This window comes from Anser cygnoides, chromosome 8, assembly GCF_040182565.1.
Source record: "Anser cygnoides isolate HZ-2024a breed goose chromosome 8, Taihu_goose_T2T_genome, whole genome shotgun sequence".
Taxonomy (NCBI): Eukaryota; Metazoa; Chordata; class Aves; order Anseriformes; family Anatidae; genus Anser; species Anser cygnoides.
Window position 1 is genome coordinate 21,848,736 of NC_089880.1, and position 26,343 is coordinate 21,875,078.

Sequence of the window (26,343 nt, forward strand, 5' to 3'; positions counted from 1 at the left end):
GCTGAGAGCTGCTCCCATTGATTTAGAGCTCCAGTGCTCAATGCATTTGCTTGGTACCTGCGGGACCAATCTCATCATTTATATTTTTATTATCGCAAGGTGAAAGAAAAAACTGAACTCTCAGAGTTTGTATTGTTAATACATGGAGTGGCCACAGAGCTGACTCCTGGAGCAAAGCTTAGCAACTGGAGGGCACATGCAAATGTCTGCATACTAAGTGGCTGAGAGCTCATTTTTCCTTGAACTCAAACTTCAGTCAAATGACATGACATATGGAAATGGCTGCTTCAGGACCGGCTCATTAGAGCTCTTAAGACCTCTGATTCACCTACCGTTTTAAATGCAAAAGCTTCCACAACTTTTGTAAATATTAAACAAAATAATTGTGTGTGCACAAATGTATGGGCAGGTTTTCAGACAGCTTGGAAAAAAGCACTCTGTGTTTGTTGCCACAAAAAATAATAATAAAAAAAAAACAACCACACTTATTTTCTTCTGCGAATGTCAACACGGTATGGGTGGTAGTGAATTCTGATTCCCAGAGACCACTGTCTGCTCATTCAGCCCTGCGTGGATGAGGGAAGACAGCTCCATAGAAGATCTAAACCAGGAGGCATCTAAATTTTGCAAAGGGTCTTGTGTCTTTAAAATGAGACAAATCTAAATCTCACCTCTGCAAAACACTTGTCTTTGAGGTGTTTTGCTACCAGGTAGGCTCAGATCAGAGGTCTAGAGTTTTAATTTTTTGTTCCCTGATACCTGTTTCTTCCCTATGCACAGCAATGCCACAAACAAGGAAGAAAGGCTGCCTTATAATTAGAGCACAAGGCACAGCAAGGGGAGAGAGGATATTCACACAGCTTAATTGAGACACTTTTCCCCAGGCTTTCTACAGCCATTGAAGACAGAGAACTTCAGAAGGCAACCCAGGGCCCCTAAGTAGGCCTCTATTTTTAAACACCTCTCTCTCCAATGACTCTCAAAAGGACTCCAACAGCTGTGAAAAGAGGCTTTCTCTCCAACGAATACAGAAGGAGCAAGAAAGCCAAATCTTCTAATGTAGGTCTCTAATTACGAGTTTAAATCTCCTCAGTTGTTTCTGCTTATTCCGGAAGACCATGTGCCTGACACAAGGCAGGTGCCTCAGTTTCCTCACCTGCAAAATGGGATAGCTGCTCCCCTTCCATCCATGGGCTCCAGGGCTGTGAGGCTGATGTTGAAGCCTGTAAAGCCCTGCAGCTGTGCAATGAGAATGCAAAACAGGTGTCACCCTTAGCTGCCACGGACAGAAATTAGGATATGGAGTGAGGTGCTGCCATGAACGCTGTGCGTTGTATGGAGAGGCGGTTTTCCCTACAGTAATGCTATCCTGGATGTAGCATAGCTATTTTAAAATGTTTTACGATTTTAAAGCATCAAAAAGGTCAAAGTTTAATAACTGTGGCAAATAATTCCCTCTACCTTTAGCACTACTTCCAGTGTTATTAACTTATCCCCAGTCTCGATGTAATATGCAGTGCAGCAGTCGGAGCAATGCTCTGCCAAGTTGACAGGATCAGCTTCTCGAGGGACCTAAGGGTAATTCAGCCTCCAACTTTACTGAATCCTCTTTGGACCAAAACCTGCTAGTTGAACAAAAGTTGCCACGATGTGTCATATGCTACAGAACAGAAGAGATGTGAGATGTGGGGAACATTTGTAATTGAAAACACACAGCTGAGTGCAAGAGGAAGCCAGCTGCATTTCGGAAACTGAAGGGGATGGTTCCACATGTCGAAATAGCAGTTTTCACTAATGTTATCCAGAATAAAGAATAAAAGGTTTGCTTTTGCTTCCACTGAAAGCAGATTCAGGCTTTAAACTGATTATGCTAGCCACTTTGCTTGGATCGCTCTAAGAGCAAACCAAGGCCTAACCCAACATGTCACTGAGAAGGGATCCATGTTCTCACAGCATCAACACAATCAGTCCCCAAAGTCCAACTAAAATAACAATCTATTCAATTAATGTGGTCTTTTTCCCTGGATCTGGATTTTCTCAACTGTATCCATGATAATACCGATATAGCACACTCCCAAGCCAGTGAGTGACCACGCTGGGTTTCAATAGTTTTTGATCGGCACCCATTTAAATGAATCTAGATGGCCTTTTGCTCTAGGAATTAATCACAGATACTTACTGATAAAACATTTGGCTCTGCTGCATTTTTAAGTGTTCTAGTAACAACGGTGATTTTTCACATAGGTTAGAGAGACTTGTGCCCGGCCCACAGCTGGAGGAGGAGCATTAACAGGTATTTCTGCACAGTCAAAATTAAAACTCTGTTCCTACAAAAACTCATATATGAAATGTCAAAATTTACTTTCTGCAAACGTTTATACCAGATGTGATTGCTTGCATGTTTGCAGAGCTAATGTGAGAATCGAAAGTAAATTAATTTAAAAATTAAAATGAATATTCATAGAAGTTTTTAGTCCATATTACTCATCCAGCTTTGTTTAATACAGAGGCCAAGGAACAAACGTGCATGGAGGCAAGAACTTAATTCCAGTCTCCTTTGCTGCTCCAATCTTTTACGCGTTCTGGGCATAGCCTGCTACTCTCCAGTGCTGGCAGTCAGAAAACCTTCATTAGTATTAACATTTATATCAAAAAAGAAAGAAAATCATTTCATTTTGCTCATCCCAAGACACATATGTGGAAAGAAATGTGGCATTTCTTAGCTGTAAATACACTGTACTGGGGATAATCTCCCTTCCCGTGCTCGAGTCTAACTTCAGAATTAGTATTAATGCCATGACACCATGAAACAGACATATGGAAGTGTTATTTGTTTCTCATTTGCCAAACAGATAAGAATATGGAAATAGTTTCAGTCCATTTGTTTGATGAGCTTCCTAAGCCAGTAATAAACAAATCAATACAATTAGTTTTGGCTCATCATCATTAGAAACCTTCACTACTGGGATACAATTTAATTATACCTCTTGTTCCACAGCAACAGAAAACCTTTGAAAATGGACTACTTTGCCAACTATCGAACCAGGAGGGAGGAGCAAGAGGATATATCAGTGATGGAAGAGTTATTTTCTAAGCAGGGTGTACAACATATATAGCATATTGTGTGATACAATTTCCCTGATAGCAAGCCTAAAACATTCCTTCCATTAAGTGCTTATGAGCAACCCAATGTGAAATCCAGCTGTAAAATGACTGCATATATGACATGCTTCATGGGAATGTTGCAATTAATGCAGCATGCATCAATCACTCTTGGACTTGATTACAAACTGCACTAATCCTAATTGATTAATTAAGCCGCAAAGTTACATACAGTAATGTAGGTTAAAAATCCTCACCATATGTGTGCTAATGTCCCAAAATACATTTTCATTGTGGAGATTAATGCCGTCACTTTGTTCTCAGCTGCGCATCTAGATTCTAACAAGTAAGACTGGACTACACATGGATGTTCCCCAAATTAGAAATTCTTCAGCATAGTAATGAAGTTAGCTGCAAAAATTAGGGATGAGGGAAATGAACATCCAGGTTCAAACCCTCAGAAATGCTTTTGGGAGGAAAGAAGGTAAAGGCTGAAATCTAAACCTGCCTTTCTTGGAGAACTCCTGAAGCACACTTCTGTTGTGGTGAAGCCCGCTGCAGAACAGTCCTCACTGCAGGGGTGACAGCAGACGATTCCAGTCCTAGGTGTCTGCTTGTGCTTAGAGTGGCAGCTCTCCAACACTGTCCGTCAATGCCTCAAGACTTTAATTGGCATTTGCGCACCATCTCATTGTGCCACAGTTGCAGTCACTCCTCTCTAAACCATGTCGGACGGGCTTGGAAGTGAAAATGACTCCAGAGGGGGGCAGCTGGGGTAGAACAGTGCCAGCCTGCATAGGGAGAGGGCCCAGGTAAGCTGTAGGTGGAGATGAAAGAGCTGCACAGGAGAGGAGAGAAAGCTCCTGTGAGCTCCCCATCATGGCTCCTTATCAAAGGCGAAGTTTGCCAGGCTTTTATTTGCCACCTCAGTCCTCCAGGAAGAATGTGTCTAAGGTGACTTGATACATAAATAACACATCACTCAAAAAGCATTAGATTCACTGCACACGCAGTGCAAAGCTCACTATTGTGTTCATAACAATGCATCTTTGGGTGTCACATCTGAGATCGACTTGTGGGAACTTTTTACACAATCAATAAACGTTATCTCCAAATTAATTGCTTAGATGTTTAAAAGTGTATGTCTGCTCAGCGCCCACCACCAGGCACTAGTAATCAATGCAATCTACTGTATAATTATCCTCCTAATTATCATCTTATTTTTGAATGGCACTACAAGGGAAAAAAAAAAGTCATAAAATATAGCAACTGCTGTATGCGTACTTTGAAAAACTGTGTATATTTTAGGTTTCCACATGCAGAGTTAAGATGCTAACTTCGGAGAGCCTTTCTTTAGGTGTCTTGCTGTAAATAAACACATAGAAATTACAGCAGGTTGTCCTAGCAGAAATTCAAAATGTTGTCAGAATGACAAAAAGGGCACTGTAGGACACTGAGATGCGGTCCATCAAAGGCTCTGCTTTCAAAGTCCTTGAGGTCAGTTTTCAGCTTCTGTTGGACTCCATCATCATCAGAAAGAACCAATTCACACTAGAAGGTAGGTATGAAAGGAAAATTACCCTAAGCTTCCCCAGTAATGCCAAAGTGACACTGCCAATTCAGTATCTCAGCAATACAGTCCCAGAGTGAGTATCTGAAGATTTCCAGAAAATAATAGGATTTTTTTTAAAAGCCTCTTATACAAGCCTCTACGTTTAGCTTGGCAAAGTCTGAGAAAAATAACATGGTCTGTTTCATGTTTGTTTATGGTTACTTTTGTCATCAGGATGTCAATGCAGTCTAAAACCTATGCATTTGCCCTTCCTAAGGTTTAACACTTTAGCTTCTCTTCCATCAGGACTCTGGATCATAATCCAAAAGTAATGGTCTAGCATCACTTAAATTGTCATCCGGGTACAAAGCTATTAAACAGAGCTGAGCTGATAAAAAAAAGAGGCTACTACTGGTGAAATGTATTGATAGCTGAGCTCTGTAACAAATTTATCAGTCTTTTCTGTAATGTATTATCGCTAGTAACTGGTGTGGCAGAGTAGAGACGGCACTGTGTTGCTGGAGCTATTAAAAGCCCATTTTTTCCCGAGGAGGTTTGCACTGTTCAGATTGAAGAGCTCAGCGTTGCTGTATTGTCTTTGCGTGAACACCTTCCTCAGCCTCACAGGACGTGACATTGGCTGCAAGCCAGTAAAGCGAATCCTACAGTTGAGATGAAAGCGATGTGAGCTTGGGGGAGGAAATGCAAATTTATTAGCACAGTCATGCCTGAAGAGCATGGGGAGTTGAACCTTTGGCACAGCTCGAGGATCTCTCGATAGGCCTGTGCCTGTTTCACTCCTTGCCTCTGCTGAGAGTGCAGGGGAAAAGCCGCAGTAGCCTTAACTCAAACATCTCCACGGTGAAAAAAGGAAAGCTAATCAATTATGGGCTGTTATGTTAAAAATGTGGCAAGGCCATTTTCTAGGATGTCCTATCCTCCACAGTGCAGTAAATCATCCATGCAAATACAAGAGTTGTTCGTCTTGTTGAACCCTTGCAGCCCTTCTGGCCTGAAAATGTGATCCAAACATCTTTTGCTTCACGGGCTAGCCCCTAGGGCTGTGAGGTTTCACAATTTCCTTACAAGTTTTATGGTATTTAGTATTCTTTGAGCCCCACTTTCTGGAATCAGTTGACTAGATGGGAGGCGTCCCCTTTGCTGAGACAGAAGGCATTTTCTACCCATCATCATTTCAGAGAACAGCTGGAAAACAAAATCTGGAGGCTCAAGAACAAGAACACAAATTAAAAGTACTCCGTGATCATCCTTCTGATATCTCATCCCCAGCCTTTAACAGCTGGAAATGATGACATTAAGACACCTCCCGACACCTCAAACAAGCTCCTGTTCCTGATCCGGAATCCACCCAGGGACTCAGAGGAGAAGCTCCACACTACATGTCAGTGGGGATGGGATGAAAAGCACATGTGTCACTTCCAAAGAGACACCTTCTTGAAGCATCTGCTGGCTTTTTCCAACAGCACTGTTTCACTGCAGTGACGAGCCAAAGTTCAAAAAGCAAGAAACCAACACACTTTGGGACTTGAAGGTAAGCCAGCTGTCTGAAGGTCTTACCTTGCATGGCAGTGAAAAATTCTGAGGCTTGTTACTACAAGTCTAGAAACCCTTCCTAAAGAGAAAATACAAGTGCATCTATTTCAGTGGGCACGCATTCAGAAGAGTACACACATCGTGTGCTTTTATCTGAACATCTGATTATATATATGCAAAACTATTTGATTCTGTCATCACCTTGGTAATTTTGCTGTTTCATTGTTTCTTTTAAAACAAATGATAGCTGCAAATACTGCAATAACAGGCTAAAAGCTTTAAATGCACAAAAGCTTACACATGCGTTTTCTGTGGTGCCTCACAACCTGACAGCTCCTCGCTGATCGGGTCTCTCGGATCCACAGTTACAACGTCCATTAGGATCTTGCCGTGAATTCTGCTGTTTGATCGTTCTAACAGTTTTTCCTAAGAGGATAAAACAATATGGCCAAATTCTCTATTTCTATTAACGTGGTTACAATAATAGGCCCATAATTCCTACAGCAACCACTTAGCCACGGTCATGTGCTGTAAAATACAGGGGCTGTGGAATTTGTCAGAACTTTGAGACCCCTCAAAATTGCCTCTGCCTTCCAAGATTTAGTTAAGATTATCTGGGAAATTTATGCCAATGGGGATCATACAAGTTCATCTGCAGATTCTGGTTCAAAGGACAAGTCTCACGATTTCAGAATATGTTCTTCCATTTTAATTGAACCCAGGATGCTGAAAGCAAGCTGCAAAGCAAAGTCCTTTACCAGTGTCCCTTTTTCTCCAAAACTGAACGGTTTGAGTGGATGATTGTTATGGAAATGAACGGAAAATGTCAAGAGATTCTGAATTTCAAGTGTTCTGCTCCCGATATCAGATCAGACTGAATTGTAACACGTAATTAATTGTGTATCTGCCCAGTGTACTCAATTAGAATGCTTTTATTAACTGAAATAAATATTTCTTGTATGCATACACCCAGATGGTTGACTTACATTAGCTGTATGACCTATAACTTTGAACATCTTTATATGCAGTTAAAATCTCAAGCATTCTGTTCCATCATCATAGTTCCTTGAATTTAATATGATATGAATTCAGCAAGTCACTTAAAAAGAATTTGAGATGAGATAAAACAAACAGTATGTAAGAATTTCACCTAATCTGAAGATCCAGTAACAAGGGACAGCTCTGGTTTTATAATCTTGCTTCAGAAAAGAAAGTCTGTCTTATAATCACTGAAAATTTTAATTTCTCTGCACAGAATGAAATTCCAAATGGGTTTTGACAGTAGTAACTCTTATGCAAACCTATTTCATTTTAGTAGCTGAACATCAATTCATGCCATAATGAAAAGCAAATCTTTAAAGTTGTCTTTCACTCTCTCTCTTCCCGAGCATTTAATACAAATCGATGACACGACGTGACCGCTATCACAACATCTCTCCTTGCAGATTATTTTCTTAGTTAGCTTCACACATTTAATCAACGATGCTAAGATACTAAAATCCCTTTGCTGTCTTTTTTCAATTTATCAAGACTCGGTCTCCCTGCAACTTTCAGCTAGCATGTAAGTTAAATAATACTGGTTGAATGTGGATTTATTTGGGGGTAATAGTTATCCGTGAAATAGCATAAATTTCATTTAAAAAAAAAAATAGTGATCTAATTTAAACAGAGGAATTTTTGAGTGCATGCATCACAGACAGCATGGTAGTTTATCTTTCAATAGGTCTCCTGTTATAAACTGTAAACTTCACTCAACAACCTCAGTAAAACATTTTATATATATAAACTGACTCCTAATTGTGTGCTGACATTTGTAATAGTGCAACAATCCCACGGATCTTTCTATTTTATTTGGCAAAGTGCTCTTTACAATATCATTCACTCTCTCTCTCGAGATATATAAAGGTTTAACTGGAGCTTTAGGATACACTGCACACGGTTAGAGAATTCATCAACAGCCAGCCAACCTCTTTATTACTCCTTCATTCCCTGGGTTTATGAAAAGGGCTGTTAATTCAGTAGGCAGCACTCTTACCTCTGTCCCAGAGCTGCTGGAGTGATGGCTCTGATTCCTCCCGCACTTGCACTGTTCTGAGTCTGCAATAACTCCAGTGAAATCATCAGTAAAACTGGTCCTTGTGAGAGGAAAACGAAGCCCTTTATCTTTTCGAAAGCAAGTGTTCTTTCTTACTGTAAAGTAAATGCTTTTTCTGCATTGAAGCTATTAAAAATGTCAAAGTGCATCTTGCAAGGCCAGAGACATTTTACTTTTATAACTAAATTCCAGTTTGAATAATCACAAGAGACAGTTAAAAATATGTTTTCAACAAAAATAGGGGCAACATTTTCATGAAAATGTTTTCCTCCCATGCTGCATTTTCCCTACTCTGCCAAATGCATATTTGTTCTTTTCTTTCATTCTTAAACATCTCTATGCCATTTAGCAGCCATTGCATTTCATCCCAGAGGTGGCTGCATTTCACAGTGGATAAAAGAGACTCTTTTATAAATAGTAAAGTTAATTATTTCATCTTATTTCTTCATTTCCACTAAGATTAGCTGTTATAAATAAATACATTTACAGTCATCAAATACTACTGCCTAATTTCCCATTAGATTCATTCTCTACAATTCTTTTCCATAAACTCAGACTCAGCTTTTTTTTTAACAAAGAGGGCACATGATTTTTAATTCCACTAGGATTATGTTTTGGGTCAAAGCATAATTGCCTACAATAAATAGAATCATGAAAGAGTAACTTGGAAATGGTGAGACAATATGCTGGACCTGTTCAAAAGACATCTGGTGCCCCAATTCACTGGTAGCAATGCTGAAGGGCATTTGTTTTCCCCTGCTATGTGAAAATTCAATTTCCTTTGAACTAGGGGGAAATCGTATTTTTATTGATTAAAGAGAAAGAAAAAAAGCAGACATACCCAATTTTGTTGGTATCACACAACATCTCTGCCTTTGTGTACGGTGCACTACTGCTTTAACTAAAATATCGTTGGTCTTAATTTCTTTAGGTAGCAGCCAGATCTGGAGAGCCAAGTGGGAAGACCAGTGGGAAACAGTTCTGAATCTTTACATTTAGAGTTTGCCTCAGGCTGTAACTGTTATTCAGCAGAGCGGCTTGGCAGGGAAGGTATATACTGCTTTGTAAGGTAAGAAAGGGTCTCCACTCCCACCCGAGCACCAGATGGAACTGATGAACTACAATTAAAGCAGTACTTGCTCCACTTACAGATGAACTGGCAAAATATAAACTGTGGCGGACGGGGGCTCAGCATTTCTCTGGAAAGCAGATATGAACAGAGCTTTTAAAAACCCGGTAGTTGTGTGCCAGGTATCCTCAGTATCCTTCCCACCAGCTCTACATTCCCCTGAGTTGCTTCAGATACCTGCCAGCCCCTAAAAAAATCACCAAGCTCTTCTCAACATCAGCGTCCTTGCAATGGCTCCAGGACACACATCTTGCACTGGCTGTATGTGCTTTGGCAATTTAGACTCTGGTGCCTCAAAGTTATTCACACAAGGGGAGTAAATGCCTTTTCAGTCAGCTGTAGAGCAGTTGTGAACAGCTGGAGCAATGAAAGACAGCCTCTTTGAGCTGGCTCTCCTCCATTCAGCTTGCCCACAACTGTGGAAGCTCCCAAACATGTGGGAAGGTGACAGGGATTCAGCATCCCCAAGCACTGTGGGGCAGCTCCCGCCTGCTGGGCTGCTACAAGCCAGCGCGGGCTCTGTGCTGTGAGGGGTGCGTGGCAAGGGGCCCTGGGCTCACGTGCAGAGAAGGCAGCGGCGTCTTGAGGATTTACTGCAGGCCTTTCCTGAGGCCACAGCCTGGCCAGGGGGCACACTCTTGTTAACAGCTTTAGCGCCTGGGAGCAGCAGGGAACCTTTGGAATAGTAACATCCAGTGCTGAAATCGGCCCACGACAGATGGGAAACTTAATTCACTCCTGGAGCAGGCACTGCAAAAGGTTAGTCACAGAGACACGGGTCTGAACAGGCACTGTAAATACAGTTGGGCATCAGCTTATGGTACCTGACTCCTTTGTGATGAGTTTCTTTTCCATTTCATTCCCTCAGTGGGTTCACCGCTCCGCCCGCAGCCCCACAATCACAAGAGGGAACAAGCCACGATGTTACGCGCTGGGTAGATTCACACCGCGCTCACAGACGTGTGGCCCAGGTACAGCTCTGTGGGTCCCACGGCGTGAGGCTACAAGGGCAGGACAGCGTGCTACAGGGAAGGCACGGACCTGTCCGCACTCCTTGCTGATCTACGGCAGGAATGAATCTCAGAACAAAAGGCAGTCAACTAAAACTGCCAACTGTATTCACGGATTTAAGTCCGCAGTACTGTTAGCTTGAATGTCCCAGCTGAGTTTAGTCATCGCAGAACTGGAACAAAGCAATTTCAGCCATTTCTAAACTCAATTTTTGCACTGGAGAGATTCCAGGCAGCTTTGGACAGTAATCTCACTGCAGTCAGCTATGGCAAGGTATTCCTTTATCAAAGTGAGCTCCAGCACATCTAGCATATTTGTGAAACTTCTGTATAACAACTAAAACTTCCCCATACTGTTCCCTACAACTAACTTCTTGGAAGAATATTTAAAACTATAATTCCTACACTTGGAAAAGGCACTCCAGCTATCTGGCCGAACATCTGTGAATAGACTCTTTTTGTACTTCTCTCACTTTTTCATTCTCATTTTTTGACTCTGTCCCAGGGTGGAATTAATTGTCTGATCCAGTTTTATGTTGACAGAAATAAACAGTTAGGAACACCAGGATGGCAACCAGACAGAAAGGAGTATGCTATAGCAGACTAACTTTCTGCTCTGCACATATTAGAAGACACGAAGCGCAGCCAGAAGACATAACCACAACCTATCTCTCCATGCTTTGCTAATGAAGAGTTAAGTGTCTAGGTCAGGCACCCAGACTGCCTTTAGTCAACAGGGAAAGGAGAAACAATTTACTTCACCTATCTTTAGACAGCTCTTCCAGAATAAAATACTTTTTAGAGATGCTTACTGGAAACTGCCTGAAGGGAGGTGAGAGAACAATCTAACCCAAGTGCCTTACCTCCACACTGCCACAGCAACCCACTGAAAGTCTACCTGCATGAGCAATTTCACAGCTCAACCTTTAGCCATTTCAAACAATTTCTGTATATTTTATATTTAAAATGATAAGAATCCAACCTCAGTCAGTTAACTATGTTTAATTTAAGCCTTTGGTTTTTATTGGGTTTGGAGTTCTTGCCTGCAGCAGCTCTCTCCTTTTGCATTAGCATTCTGTGTCAAGAAGCTGCACCCTATGACATTAGGGGTCTAAAAGTTTTATGACTGTATTCTGTAGCACTAAAATCAAAGAATCCAAATCAATGCTACAGATCACAGGCTGCATCATTGGGAGTTTCTGACTATTAAAAAAACATTTCTCATGATCTGTGTTGTAAATACACACTCAATCAATTTTTAAAACATATATTGCTCTGAGTGCGTGGTGATGGTAATGGGAATGGCAAGAATGTCACCGAGATGTTCCTGCCCAAATGTCTCCCCTGCGACTACAAGATGTTTTATTGAACTGATATGTGAAACTATCAAGACAGGCATTACAAACACAGGCGCATACAGTTTGTTAGTTATAGCCAGGCTCTTTTGTAGCACTGATGACTGAAGTTATGGCTACTAATAATGCTAAAAACTGATTTGGTAAGGCCACTAATTTTATAATCCATAATGGTGCAGATCGGATGACTAGGTACAACTTATTTTTATATATTCTTCCACATGGAGGCTTATAAATGCATTTTCCTCTGATAGATAAGCTAATGGTCCAGCAGAATTCTATTTTTCCCCCCAAATTTATTCAAACAATGATAAAAACAGGTTACTGTATTACCCCTGATATTCCATGGGTAATTACAGGTACTTTTTAGGGAATCAGACAAAGCTTAAAAGGAAAACCAACCCACGAAGCCAGCCTGTGACTGAAAGCAAGCCATATTGTTTCAAATTCTGTTCTGCTGCCAGAAGCAGAAAAGTAAGAAATGAAAGCATCTGCTAACTACAAGGTGGGGAAGACTGCCGACCAAACTCCTTAGCATCCAAAGAGTGCGACACAATGAAAAGGGTCCAAACTTCCTGTGTGCGGCTGCAAACCGCTCGGTGACACTCGGTGCGAGGCTGATATGACTTCTTACATGGTAGCATTGTAAGGTAATTTGGAGTTCAATTGTACTTTAAATAGAGATGTCTCCCCTAGGAATTAGAAGAATCAATTACTACATATTAGACACAGCAGAGATAACTTTTGTGTGAGCCTTTAATTTGAAACCAATACATTCAGCGCTCAATAGAAAAGTATGCACTTTGTAACTTTGACTTTAAACAGCATTTTCTCAGATGTTTTTCAGCTGAGATACTCTCTGTATTCAATTGTCTTCCTACCCACTCCTTTCAATTCAATCCTTTTGCACATCAGACACTGAGGTACACTTTGGAGTCTTTCACTGTTAAGGTACTGACTGAATTTTAGACATTGCTACCTCAGATTTACTCAACATGCTTTAAAATATTACTAAATAATAAGCCTCTACCATTGTTTATGATATCCATCTTTTACTCCAGAGATTTAAGGCCAAATCTAGATTAGACAAGCTGGTGGAAGCCAATAGCTTCCCAGTGCCTGGCAGTGGTTAGTGTACATACGAGAGGTCAGCTTACATCAGGTGGATCAGGGATCTTTGTCTGGGGAGGAAGCCGAAGCCTGGAACAGCAAAGTTGCAGTGATCTGGGACTGATGCAAACTCACAGAACTGGAAAGGTTTTATGAGGTTCTGGCGTGTGACATTAGTCTGTCACTTTTAAGGGCACTCAAATTATTCAAGCTATTTACACGTAAGCTAAGAGTTTCGGAGAGTGAAGGATATGACTTGTCAAAGCTGATCAGGAATCTAATCCCAGTTTACAGGAACAGAAAGCCATTACTGCTGGATGGCCAATTGCATGCACGATGAGTTGCTGTCTCCAGTTTCAGAAGGCAGAGAATGCTCATGTCACAAAATTGTCATTTCTCTTGAAGTACACTTTGTGACGGCCCAAAAAGGAAGGAATGGGCAGAGAGACCAGGACATTAGAAACAATGCTTTCTACTTAAGGTACAGTATTTAGATATTTAGATGTATCTTTTTGCTGTGATATTGGAGTACATTACTTTTAGACATGGACAGGATACACTGCAAAACCTCAATCTTCAGTATATTCGCAGTATATCCATCTTTTATTTACTACTACCATCATTTTATAGTACTAAGATACCTGCAATGCCTGCAACATGCAGAACTTCATAATTATGTTTAGGAAAAACAGCACAAGAGATTTAGACAAATGTTACTATAAAGTCCCTGCTTCATCAATTAATGAAAACATCCCACAGTAGTGTTCCCAGTTCTGCTTTCTAGATATTCAAGAGGAATTACAGAAAAAAAAAAAATCCAGTAAAAAAAAAAAAAAGCCTAACATGCTATTTGTTCAACCTGCTCCTGATGTAGCTTCCCATAGAGCAATCCCACCTGTGAACAAAAAAGCAACATGAAGCCTGACCTCCTGGCCTCAGAGGGGGATGTGTGTGTTGAAAACCAGACTAAAGATCCTCTTTTCAGACCAGACTAGGATTTACAGGGATTTGGTGGCAGTGAGGAGAGGGGATGAAGAAGGTCATGGCTGGCTGAGAAAGCTGTAGCACTGCTCAATTCACAGTGCAGGTGAAAGGAAAGCTGCAGCAAACAGCAAGCATGGCTTTTCCACATTTCCCAAAACGGAAGTTTAGATCCATTTCTATTAATGCTATCTGGATGCCACTACAGTGCATCTGAACTCACAGTTTTTACCGTGTTGAGTAAGAAGAATAGCAGCATATTGTGGACTATTTTCATCAGGATTTCTTCAGCTAATTTCATTCATCTCATGCTAGAAGATCACTCAGAGCAACTCAGAAATGCCTAATGAAAAGAGAAATGCTGTATCTGATTCCAGTCATATTATTCTAAGGGAATTAATTGGAGCCATCATTACCTTAAACACTCCCATTCAGAGTGTTTTTTATGATGAGCTCAAGAAAAGTAAATGCTGTTTCAAATAGGTACCTCTATATATTAAGTCGAATAAATGAATGATAAAGCACTGGCACTTCTTGGCTATAATCCTGTTATTGCTTAAAGCCATTTCTAATGCAAATGAAGAATGAGGTAGCAGAGCTATTTTGCAATTTTCTTTGATGGGCAGTGCTGACTGCTGGAAAGTGCCAGGAATGCAACTGCTCAGACACAGAATGCTCCAGCACGTCTTATAAGATTCCTGCCCAAACCTAATGATTACCTCTCCCTTCTGCAAAGTGGGATCCTTAAGCAAGGCTCAGCTGAGCAGTACAAGCTTACCTTACACTGAGGCTGAAAGGCAAAAGCCAAGTCATACAGTATTTAAAGTCATACAGTATTTTAGGAAATGTGTGATTTCTAGTGAATTCACTTAGGGAGTCCCACTTTTGTCTGTTTATTAAAATGTTTTTGATATAGATTTGATCATCACTTGTTCACCCAGGACTCCCTCCCAGTTGAGTGTGAACTTACACAGGCACGAATACACTCCTGTGCTTACTAAAGGATGGGGTAGTGCATCAGGGGCCATTTGGGAACCCTGACTGAAGGATGTCCTCATAGCTCTGCCATAAACTTGCAGGATGATTAACTGTTTAGGCTGCTGCATCCTAAGGAAAAGCGAGGCATGGTATTCTGAAGTGAGTGAAACCACTTCCACGAGGATGCTGGAAGGTCTGGAAAACTGGCCAGATCCTACTGAAGAAAATGTCCAGGAAAAAAAAACCTTCAGAAAGTTATTTTTCAAACTGACCAGGTTTGAAGGATGCTAACCAGCATTTTTGCAACAATATTTGACTAGTTTTTTGCTCAAACATTTCCACCTGAGGAATGACTTCGGAAATGGAGAAGCAGGGCTTGCTGCGATCCATATGCTGTGGTGAGGAGAGAGATAACTCAGAGCTTTTTTACAACAACAGTGGGCAGGGCAATCTGTCCTTAAAGAGCATATTTACAGGAAATCATCAAAGATAAATTTGTGGTTTCCACTTTCCTGATTGGGGCGGATGGTACTGTATGATTGCTGTTCCAGGCCCTCAGGTTTCCTGCTGTTTTCAATACTTTGCACTTTAAACTGTCTTACAACTGACTTTGGTCATGCGGTGGTTTGGTGTTTTTTTAAACTTCCATCCATTTAACTAGTTAATGCTTTCACAGCTCTTTGAAGTTTTAAAGCACCACAAATTTAGCAACTGTTCTTAATAATCATTTGGACAAATGGATCCAGAAAATTGCATATTGATGGAAGGAGTTTATGTTCTTTGCAGTCAAATATTTTCTCTCTAGTTTCATGCAAAATTGCTTGGCCAAACAGATTTTCCCAAGGCTCTCTCAATAATGAATGTAACTTTCTTTTGTTTCTGGCTCTTCTCCGAACCCATCAGGAAAGGGTAAAGCATAATGACATAGGTCTGTTGTCTCCTGTAACCCTCTGGGACTGTTTTCTCTAATGTGATTGTTTGAAAATCAGCAGTTTTCTGCCAGGAAATAAAACAAGCCATTTTCCTTCCAAGTAACACTGGAAAAATCGGAATGTCACAGAGCGTGCTTACTCATGCAACATTAATTTTTAAAAGAATCAATTTTGTAATCTTTCAATTACGGTTTATTATAATGATGATAATCACAGAGAAATCACTTTTTTTTTTTTCCATTGCTAGTGCTGGGGGCTGTCATCAAATCACTTTCAGCAATGCTGAAAACACCTGGGCTAATAAACCAGGCATTATTTATTTATACTTTTGTTTTACTTATTTACAAGCATATTAAACATCAATTCCCTTAGCAGTTGGTGACGTTACAAAAACTAAAAGCAAATAAATTACATCTAGCACATAAAGACCCAGAAGTCACTGCCAGTCTGGCTATCCCAGACGGTTACAACTGAAAAGCACTTACAAAATCCAAAACAAACCAAGTGAAACTTGCTCAATGCTAACACCATGGAACATACAAAGGGAGCCTCTGGACGAATACCTCCTGTGTAGGGAGCTCACAGAAAGGCTGCGTTGGATGTGCTCAGGCAGCCGCACACCAGATCCATCTGCTTTCCACTCCGAAATCATAGTGCTGCTTGGTACACCTGAGCACAGACAGGAAACATTTGCGAGAGCTCATCTTACAGTACAGTGGATTGGGGGACGCACCTAGCACGCTTTGCAGCGCTGCAATTTATAGTTGGCAGGGCCTTTATATCCTCTGGGTCAAAGAAATGCTTGCAAATGCTTTTATTAAACTTCCTGGGTAGTTTTTATCTTTCTGTGTCTGTTTCTCCAGACTAGATACTCTGGAAACAGAATTTCTCCTTACTGCATGCCACTTTGAATCTATGTTTGTGCATCTAGTGAATATGCCCATACATACATATACAGAAGCATATATATAAATTGCCATATAATAGCTCCAAGCCTTCAGCAACGCTCGCACATACAGAGCTACTTACTTGCGTAACAGGGAACATGTGCTGTTCATACAGTAGGTCATGCCAGAACTTAGCATTTAACAGCATGAGTGCAATGGGTTTATATTATGTTCACATTTTAAAAATAAAAAGTGTACAGGAAATCACTTGGTTTCTGATCAGAATCTGAGCTCCCTGCTGTTTTAATTCACATAGCCAACAGTCATCAATAAATAATCATGCACAGCTTCTACATCCCACTGTGAAATTTTGTTTTTGTTTTAAGTACTGGACGTACCGAGTTGGGATCTGCAATTCCAGACCAGTCTTTCAGGAATTCTGATCCGTGATTCAGATGAAAGAGCAAGGGCAAGGGCATGGGCACATGGAGGAGAACTGTTCCTCATCACATACCTTGCAGGGCTGTGGGCTGTTTTAATAGAGATTGTGCAGAAAAACAGGAGGTGTGTTCAAGGCAATATGTTTCACAATAAAAAGACAAAAAGCAGAAAGAAAAAAGCTATACAGATGACAGAGTTACAAACAATGAGGCAGAAAATCAAAGAGGAAAAATGTGGAAAATACCAGTAAAGTAATGATAGATAAAATATATGTATGTGAAGGAAGGAAAAAAGAATATTTCAAAGAAAGCAAGAAATATGCCGAATGGAAACAAGTATCCTATTAAAGAGAAATATGAACAAGGAAGAGTTTGGATCGAAGTACAGTGACAGCATGACAGCCCATGATTTGAGTTAGCTAATCCAAATGGAAGAGTCTGAGATGGGCAAAAAGAGAATGAGCCACAGAAACTGTTTGGGGTCGGGCCTCACGGATGATATGTGTCTGAGTATGTACTGAGCTCTCCTAGCACCCAAAAGCGCAGCCAGCAGCCAGGCGCTGAGCACCACCACCCAACCGGGTACACTGCGGCTCCCAGGTTTAACCTACCACTTAGCTCACTGAAACAGAAAATTAAACACTGCTTCTGCAAAGATACATGGTTGTTGGAAGCAGCACCTCCAAGAAGGTGATCCTGTGTGTGGACTCACCAGATAACTCAGCTGGCCTCTGTACTCACTCTGCTGCACCACTCCCACCCCATCGGCCCTGAGTCGCCTTGGCCTTCCCATGGCTCATGTGTGACAGTCACAGGGAACGTGGTGAAGATGGTGAAGATGGAAGCCCACAGTCCCTTCACCTCGACAGAAAGGCTCCTCAGAGTCCTTGGCAGGGAGGCCAGGCTGCCATGACCTCCTGGCAGCGGTGGGGCTGCCAGCTGTATCTGGGGCTCTCTTCTCCCCTCTTCTGTCACGTTTACTTCCCAGCCAAGTCTAAAGCTTTTGCTGAGTATACAGGGGACGGGGGCACTGGGCAGTGGAGGAACAGCAGAAGGCCAAACGTTAATTCATTCATTCATTGAATAAATAGAGAAATCAAACCATTTGTTGCTGAAATGCAGGCAATTAACAAACTAATTAAATATCACACTGTTAGACCAAAGACATTTTCTATTGATGTCATGAGGAATAATACCTAGAAAAATCAATGTAATTATTTTTCAATGCCTAATTCATAACTGTTTTACTCATATCTCTTAATTATACTTTGCAGTGAAATGGATTAGATAATATAATTCCCATCTCCATGAGTTTGGTATTTAAAGGTAATGTTCAACCATGTCATTATGTTTAGAAAACATTGAAAGTATTGAAAAATGGGGGAGCAACCTTACTGCATCTTGAAAAATCAGTGTAGTCAGCTCTGGATGTACAAACACTAAAATGTCTTAATTCTAATCAATGCTCCTGCCCCTAAGATCATTTGGGAGCTCTAGCCATGTGATCCTGAGCTAAGCACTTCTAAATTTGAGCCCAATATCCCAACATACAAAATAAGAAGCTTCTCTATCCATGTCAAAGCATTGTTTTTCTGTTTGTTCTTGCATGTTCTGTCTCTGTATCCAACAGAAAAGGAACTTGCCCAAGTGGCTGAGCCAACATTAAAACAAAATTACCGCAGACGATAATGCACCCGTTTAACATTTCTCATTCACCTAAAGAGAGAAGTTATTCTACTGCCTGCCTCAATGTCAGGCTACCTTCATTTTTGTAACACGTCGAACCTAAATGACCTAAAATGATTTTTTATTTCTGTTCAGTGTAGCCACATTGCACATAACTACCTCTGGTAAGTAAATTTCAAAAACATTGAAAATCTCAACCTTTGTGAAGATTGTCTGCCATTAGATAAAAAAGAATTTGTTAACTATTGGTTTAAAAACAGTCATATTTCCAAGTACAGAGAGCGTGGACACAAACCTTACTGAAGCATCCAAATCTACAAATCCATGCAAAATATTCTCTTTACAGGAAATGCAATAGTATTGTTAAACGTAATTAGATATAATCTTCCCTGTTTTCATTAGCTATTAACATTATGTAAAGATAAACTAAAGCATAATGACTCTTTTCATTATCACATAATTGTTATTTTAATGGTTACATTATGAGCAATATGATACCACACATATTTCCACCTTTCACATTAGTAGGCTATTATTTTGAAACTTTCTATTACAATCCACCCACAGAGACCAGAGTATTAATGCCACCATTTTAGTATAATGATGACCATGGGTTTGAAATCAATATGATAGCCTTGGGAAAAATTTAAAGCAATAATGAAGAAAATATTTATATCATATGCCAGTCTTGGCCCTGGTACACAGACAAAAGGAAAACTTTAAATGAAACATGTAGAACTGCTCTTGCTAATGCTACCCTAAAACTGGTCAAATACTTATTAAACTGGTGGTTATTATTTCAAAAACTGAAGAAAACCTTTAAGTGATCCATAATTAAAAGTTTAAAGTGAAACTGAAATAACCTTATCCTAACTATATCATCCCCAGGTACCATCCTACACCCCATCCAGAAATATTGCCTAAAATACTCTGTTTCCCACTGGTAAGCAATGAACTGCCCATAGTTATTCATTCATTCATCACCTTTCTCCTAACCAGGCAAAGTAGTGTAGCTTGGCAGAAAGCCACTGATGCTTAGACAAGTCAGGGCAGTACATAACACCTGAGGATATCCTATATAAAGCTAAATTAAGTTCCATATCTGCAAGGCACTCCATGAGTGAGACCCAAAATATCTCCAGGAGTGAGAATGCTCTGGGATGCCACTGCAGCTAAGATTGCCTGGCTGGATCCATACAGTGGGGCTGAACTCCAGCTCCCTTGAACAGTGTGCTTTCTTGGAAGAGCAGGTAAAGGCAATTTAAGACCATCAAATAAGCCCGGAGGAGTTAAGGACCACTGCTTTCTTCTACTCCAAATACAAACCATATTTCATCAGTGTCATCACTAATATAAAATTGTAGCAGCCCACACGGAGAGCAAAAAAAATCTCTGAGCTCCAACAAAGCCACAATTCTCCCTTGATGAAACAAAAAGCCACGTATGACAAATGCTAGTCACATTTGTTAAGGCTCTGAAGGAAGATGTGGAGATGATGCTGAGAAGCATGGACACAGGATAGGAAAACTTATAATATTTGAACAAATTGAAGCTAAACTCTTCTTTTAGAGGAACACACTTCGCAAATGCTCTTCAGATTATTTTCTTTCCTTAATATTTTGATTGATTGTAAAATGTCAAGAGACTACTGCTAATTTCACGTGGAAGGAAGTGCCAGAACATTACCCTGTTTGGCTGAAAACAGGTTATACAGCAGCAGAAATTGGTTCTCTTCTGCGGTTCCATACCATCCCACCCCACAATTAGCAGTGTAGGAGACAGGAGAGCCATCATGGTAAATATACAAAATACAAAGATCCCCATAGGCATGAATTTCCACATAGCAATAGTGCCTGCTTTCCCCCAGTGTCTTTTCTCAGGGAAATCCAGTTGTACAAAGGGGATAAATATTCATTGCCTCACAGAGATATTTTGAGGCTTAAGTGATATCTGCAACATATTAGGAAATGCTATCATGGAAAATGTTTGGGATGTTCTTCAGTGACAGGAGCACCAGTGTCTCTAATGAATGTACTTCAAGGAAAGCTCAGAAGCAACATATGGAGAGACAACTGAACTCAGAGTGCTTATTTCTGACACTTTGTTTTTATTGTTAAGATAAAAGCACGCTGTTTGTTTCTTAGGATTTCATCTGCTATTGCTTCCTTTCCATTCTCTGTGTCTTATTCTACACAAATGACATCATCTGCAGCGATTTTTAAAGTTTTGCAGCAGATGCTGGGCTTTGGAAGTTTTAATGAGTCATGCAGAGATTGCATTGCGCAGCTCAGGTTTCTTCTCTGTAGCAGCACGAACAGAGCAGAGATGTGCTTGCTGGGCTGACTGACTTTTAAAAAGAAAAAAAGAAAAAGAGGTCTCCAAAGATCAGGCTCGTGTAAGAACAGCAAACTTGCAAAGAACAAATACGGGCATTTAGAACATTTTCTGCTACTGTAGTTGCATGTTTATTGCGCCCTGGGTAGGGCAGCTCAGGCTGGGAGAGGAGCGGTGCCGGGCATGCAGTGCCCCCTGCACCGAATGCTGCAATAAGCCAGAGCTGCCAACAAAATGCTGCAAGTAGAATGGCTGAATCTTTGATGCCTGAATCAAAAAGTATTCCCTTTCACACCCAAACTGAGTTACATGCCGATTAGCATTCAAGACATCAGACAAACTCTTTGAGGGCACTCCTCAAGATTCATAATAAATCCCCAAGTTGTAGCTATGCTTTTCCAAACTGAGTAAAATTGTACATGCTGCTCTTGTGCATGTTACTCTTGAAATGCATAGCTGCCTCACTGTTAAAGGCTCAGAGAACTCAAGCATTACAGGACCTGTATGGGGTGTAGACGGCAATTGTTTTCTAAACACAGGTTGCAGCATAACCAACCAGCACAGCAAGCTCTCCGAGAAGCATGGCTGTGAATCCCGAGTCACCCTCGAAGATGTGCACTATAAAGCCACATGCGCACGTACATATTTGTAGGGTTTTACTGTTCTGAAATCGCAGACTGATTTTGTCTATGGGATACATGATCACTGACACATAAACAAACATTGCAGAACATCTGCTTTGTTTACATATGGGTAAAAATACATATTGAAGCTCTGCATGAGCTAGTTTACACCAACTTCCAAATGAACTTAATGAGACAACATTTCACAATTTTCACAGTTTTCCTCCCACCTATGTGTATGAGATCTCACATCTGAGACCTGAGTTCTTACAGATTAAATTTTCAGTGCAGTGTTTGTTTCCTAATCCTTCTGTATTTTTAAGGCAAAATATCCCAGTAGCAGTTCTAGCTAACCTGTTTCCACTTTTAACCAGTTTTTCTTCTGTTGTGTTGCCTACCTGCTCAAAGCTTTGAGAAGACAATATTTTCTATATCACATTCACTGAGAGATTTGAAATTAGTATTGGGTCACTTTTATTCTCATACACCTTTTCTTATGAAATTCTGTTCTTGTAAACGTTATTAGCTAGTAGGTGGACAGACATACAGAAACCCTTCTCTATCTGAAGCAACAAATTACCGTAGTGTTTTATTGCCTGCCTCTGAAAGTTGCTATCCTCCTTGAGCAGCAACTCTGTAACACAAAATCTCCCAGTGCATCGCATGCAGTTTGATTTTATATTGCTAAACACTGCAAATATGACCCAGCATACTTTAGGGAACTTCCATTAGAAAACCCAGAGTTATCAGTAACCAACATGTATCACACTAAAGTAATAGCAACATTACATTATTTCCTAATCTATTTAATATATCATAGAAAAGCATTGCTATATGACAAGCAGTGATAAGCATAGATTTCAGCGGAAATCATCCTGTTTTTAACAAAAAGACAATTATTCCAACTGGCAGCAAGGTTGAGTTAAAAAATAGATTAAATTCTTGATTTTTTAAAAATTGTTTTGTTCTTTTAAAATTTTAAACTCTTTTAGAAAAATCAAGGTCTAATTTAAACACTGTGATCTGAAAAATCAAAAATGCTGCAATGGAAGATGATCTAGTGAAGCCTCTTCAGTGAAAAACTGTGCTTCTACTTTTTTCCTCCAAGTCTTCTGCCTTTACATCCATAAAATACCTGCAGCACCAACAGCAAAACAAGAGCCACTAGGACCCACAGTGCTACCAGGTTTGCTAGCATGTGTGTCATTGGCTTGCCTTACCCTTCAAATGTAAACGTTCATGGGATGTGAGAAAAGTCCAGGAAGAATCTCATCTATATGCGCAATCACAATGTTGCTCACGAGAGATAAAACAATGCAATCATGGCCATAAAAGCTGTAGAACATTTAAAGGACAAGATGGAGAAGGTGTGCATGTAATTAGGACAGTATCAAACTCTGTACAAAGATTTAACGTCCGGTTTGTCAGGAGCAAATTCAGTGGCATCTAAAGAAGATGCAATAAATTAAAAGAATGACATGTTGAACTAATTCAAGGAACATGTGAAAACACATGAAGGTAAAGTTGATTTTGGTTATGTATTTTTTCACTTACATCATTAGGTAAAAAGAAATTACTCCATGGCTAAAGTCAGCAATCACCACAGAATCAATAGGTCTCTAAGCCCACAGAAATGCAGCCATACACTTCCACAAAATAATAGCTAATACTGATAATTTCTTAAATAAAACTTAATTTTACTACATAATTACTATAATGTAGTGGGAGCTGTGTTTCTTAACAAATGTGTCGGTGCTTTGTACAGCATTTACTGACATGTTAATAAAAAACAGACTTCTATTGAATTCTATCTGCCTAATAGAGAAAAATGTTCATCTTAATTAGGAAAATCTTCACAAAGAAACATAAATGCAGATACTAATGGGCTGCAGGGAATAAATCTAGGACACTCCGGAACAACTGGTGTTTTACCAGGGAATGGAAGAGTGAATGCAGTGAGTGTAAACCCCAAAACAGTTGTTACAAGTCCAATGATTGACCACAAATAGCAATAGAGTTTGAGGTTTTAAGTGTTTTATAATGAAAAATCTATTTATTTCATTAAGGTTTCATGCTTTAGACCCTTGTTTTTTCAAGTAATAAAGCAGTCTTAGCTGACAATGAAACTATTTAAGCCCTCTTTGAATTAAGATGGACAAATCCATTAACGTTTTTTGAAGGGATTACTTTATAAAAAGAAAGAGTAGAAGTGCCAAGCACTAGTTTGAGAAAGATCCACAGTCAAGCACTTGAAAAATGGTCACTATATCAAACACAAATATGAGGGTTTGCTCTGATGCTCTCAGGCAATGGAGAACTTTCGCTGACTTTATCAGTGTAACTGCAGAGGCTACATCATGACAAAGACTACATAAAAATGTAAACTACAATTTTTGTCCTTAAAATGTTTAAACAAGCTAATGTTCCCTAACTCTGTTCATTTTCCTTTCAAAGCAAAATGAACTTTCTCTCATCTTTCAGAGTTTTTAGACAAAGCATGTTAATATAAAGCATGGATGAGAAGTACTTCCCAAGTCCCAAGATCTAACTTTGAGCCAAGTTCAGTGTCACTGTTCCCAACTTCCCAATGAAAAACTGCTTTCTGCAAACGTTATTTAACACTGGCTAAGATTTTATATTTTCTCTGAATGGTGCCGATGGGAAAACTAGTATGTTTATGTAAGCAAGTGCAAAAGTGAAAATAGCATCACTGTATTATTTTATTCAAGCCAACATCCAGAAATACAGCATAAAACTCTGGTGATCTGGCCACGGACAGCTTTGCTATCTCAATTCACAGAGAACGTCACCAAAGTGTAGAAGTTGCAGCTACCTGAGTCTCAGAGAATGTAATTTCATTTATTCATTTCAGTGACATTTTTACTAGACTACAGTTTTGCATAGATTAGTCAGACACATCAAAAACCACATATTAACTGAGGTGAAGCTGTGATGACTGCAGTTGTCTAACAGTGTCAATTTGAATTTCAGATGAATATAATTTGTTAGCTCTAAATGACAGAGATATAATATAGACCTCATATATCACCAAAGTAATAAATAATTAGTGTGCAGAACTGCGTAAAATAGCAGGTTGAGCACACCTCCAAATTTTGAATCTTTATGTAGAAGTCAGTGATCAGGATGATCCATCTTTCTGCCTCAGATGATAAACCAGCTTTCTCACAACCCAACACATAGCACCAAGTGGCACAGAGGAAACTGAGAGCTTCTGGAGGAGAAGCACAACAGCAATTTCATTTCCTCAGAATTGTCCAAGATATTAACAAAAATCCTTCAGAAAGAGCAATCTGATTGCAAACATGGCTCACCGGACCTACCTCCTGTAGACATGCTTGTATAGATGATAATCTCAGTAAAATGTTGTTGCATTGAACTGAGTAGTTTGGGAATGGGATGGCTGTTGTTAGAGGTAAGACAGCACTTGCAATGGTCTAGCCAACTGGCTGGCTTTCAGCACATTATCTCAGGTCTCTTAATGGGATTTTTTGGGGATCAGAATACATCTCCTGGGCAAACCTTATCAGGCTCTTTGCAGGTAGTTATTTATAAGAAGTATTACCACAGACGCCAGGTGAAACTGTGCACTGAGCGGTATCAGCACACGCGTTAGTGGCTGTTTGCTGAGGCTCACCGTCCTCCACAGGCAGCGGCAGAACAGCGGTCCGTCCGATCACACCATCAGCCTGAGAGGGGACGTGGAGCGGTGCCATCAGAGGCACTGCCTGGACACACTGTGCTGAGAGGTCAGCCTGAGATGTTTGTAGAATAAACACAAACGGAGTCTGAAATCTGGGTGACGTTAGAGTGTCTCACCAATATTAGCACAGATTTATTTTATCATTGCTTTTTGAAAGTGACTTTTAATGCAGTCTGTTTTCTAAATGAACCTTAAAAGACACTCCCTTCTTCCTCATCACCTTCACCTAAGGCAATAACATCCAGTAGCACTGATCTATTTGCTGCTAGTTTTCATTAATTTTACCCTCCCTAAGGGTGGTGCAGCTTTGGTGCCAGCTAATTAAAACCTATTTAGGGCTGTTCAGTGCACTTTATCAGACCAGAATTAGCTCTGCTGCTTTAATGAAGACTACAGTTTTCTCTGTTATTACCATTTAAATGTTATATCATCTTGTGTTATATTCCTTATGCATGGCAAAGTTAAAGATGTCTTTAGAACCACTTACCTGGATTGAGGTACATACAAAGATACCACATTTAGTGATTGCCTCATGTTTCGTTACATTCTTTCACTTGACTCAATGCATGTCATATACCCAAACATCAGTGAAATACTGGGAGAAGCTGCCAGGTTTATGCTCCCTCTAGGGAAGCACCAAGTAAAATGCATTAATGAAAAATTGTCAATGTCTGGTAATGAATATTATTTATGTACAACAATTATTCAAAGTGGATAAGCATTCACCGCCTTGAACTCATTGCTTCACTAATGAAGACTCTCAGAAAGAACATATGTCCCCCAGATTCATGACACTGCATGCAAGGTTAATTCACCAGCATGGATAACCCATATCTCAGCATATTTTGTACTGT

The 26,343-nt window shown here is 40.1% G+C and overlaps 1 protein-coding gene across 5 annotated transcripts in view; it reads right to left on the bottom strand.

Annotated features, from left to right (window-relative positions):
- The window catches only part of ST6GALNAC3 (ST6 N-acetylgalactosaminide alpha-2,6-sialyltransferase 3), a 238,283-nt gene that overhangs the window by 48,612 nt on the left and 163,328 nt on the right, over positions 1-26,343 (bottom strand). The window contains exon 4 of one of the 5 annotated variants that reach the window (XM_067001650.1): positions 7,265-8,343. The exons of 3 other annotated variants lie outside the window; for them this stretch is intronic. In XM_067001650.1, coding sequence (XP_066857751.1) covers positions 8,160-8,343 — 184 coding nt within the window. In that variant the 3' untranslated portion in view covers positions 7,265-8,159. Of the gene's footprint in view, positions 1-7,264; positions 8,344-12,310; positions 16,468-26,343 lie in introns of those variants that run through there. One more of the 5 variants, XM_013177881.3, reaches the window with a different exon arrangement.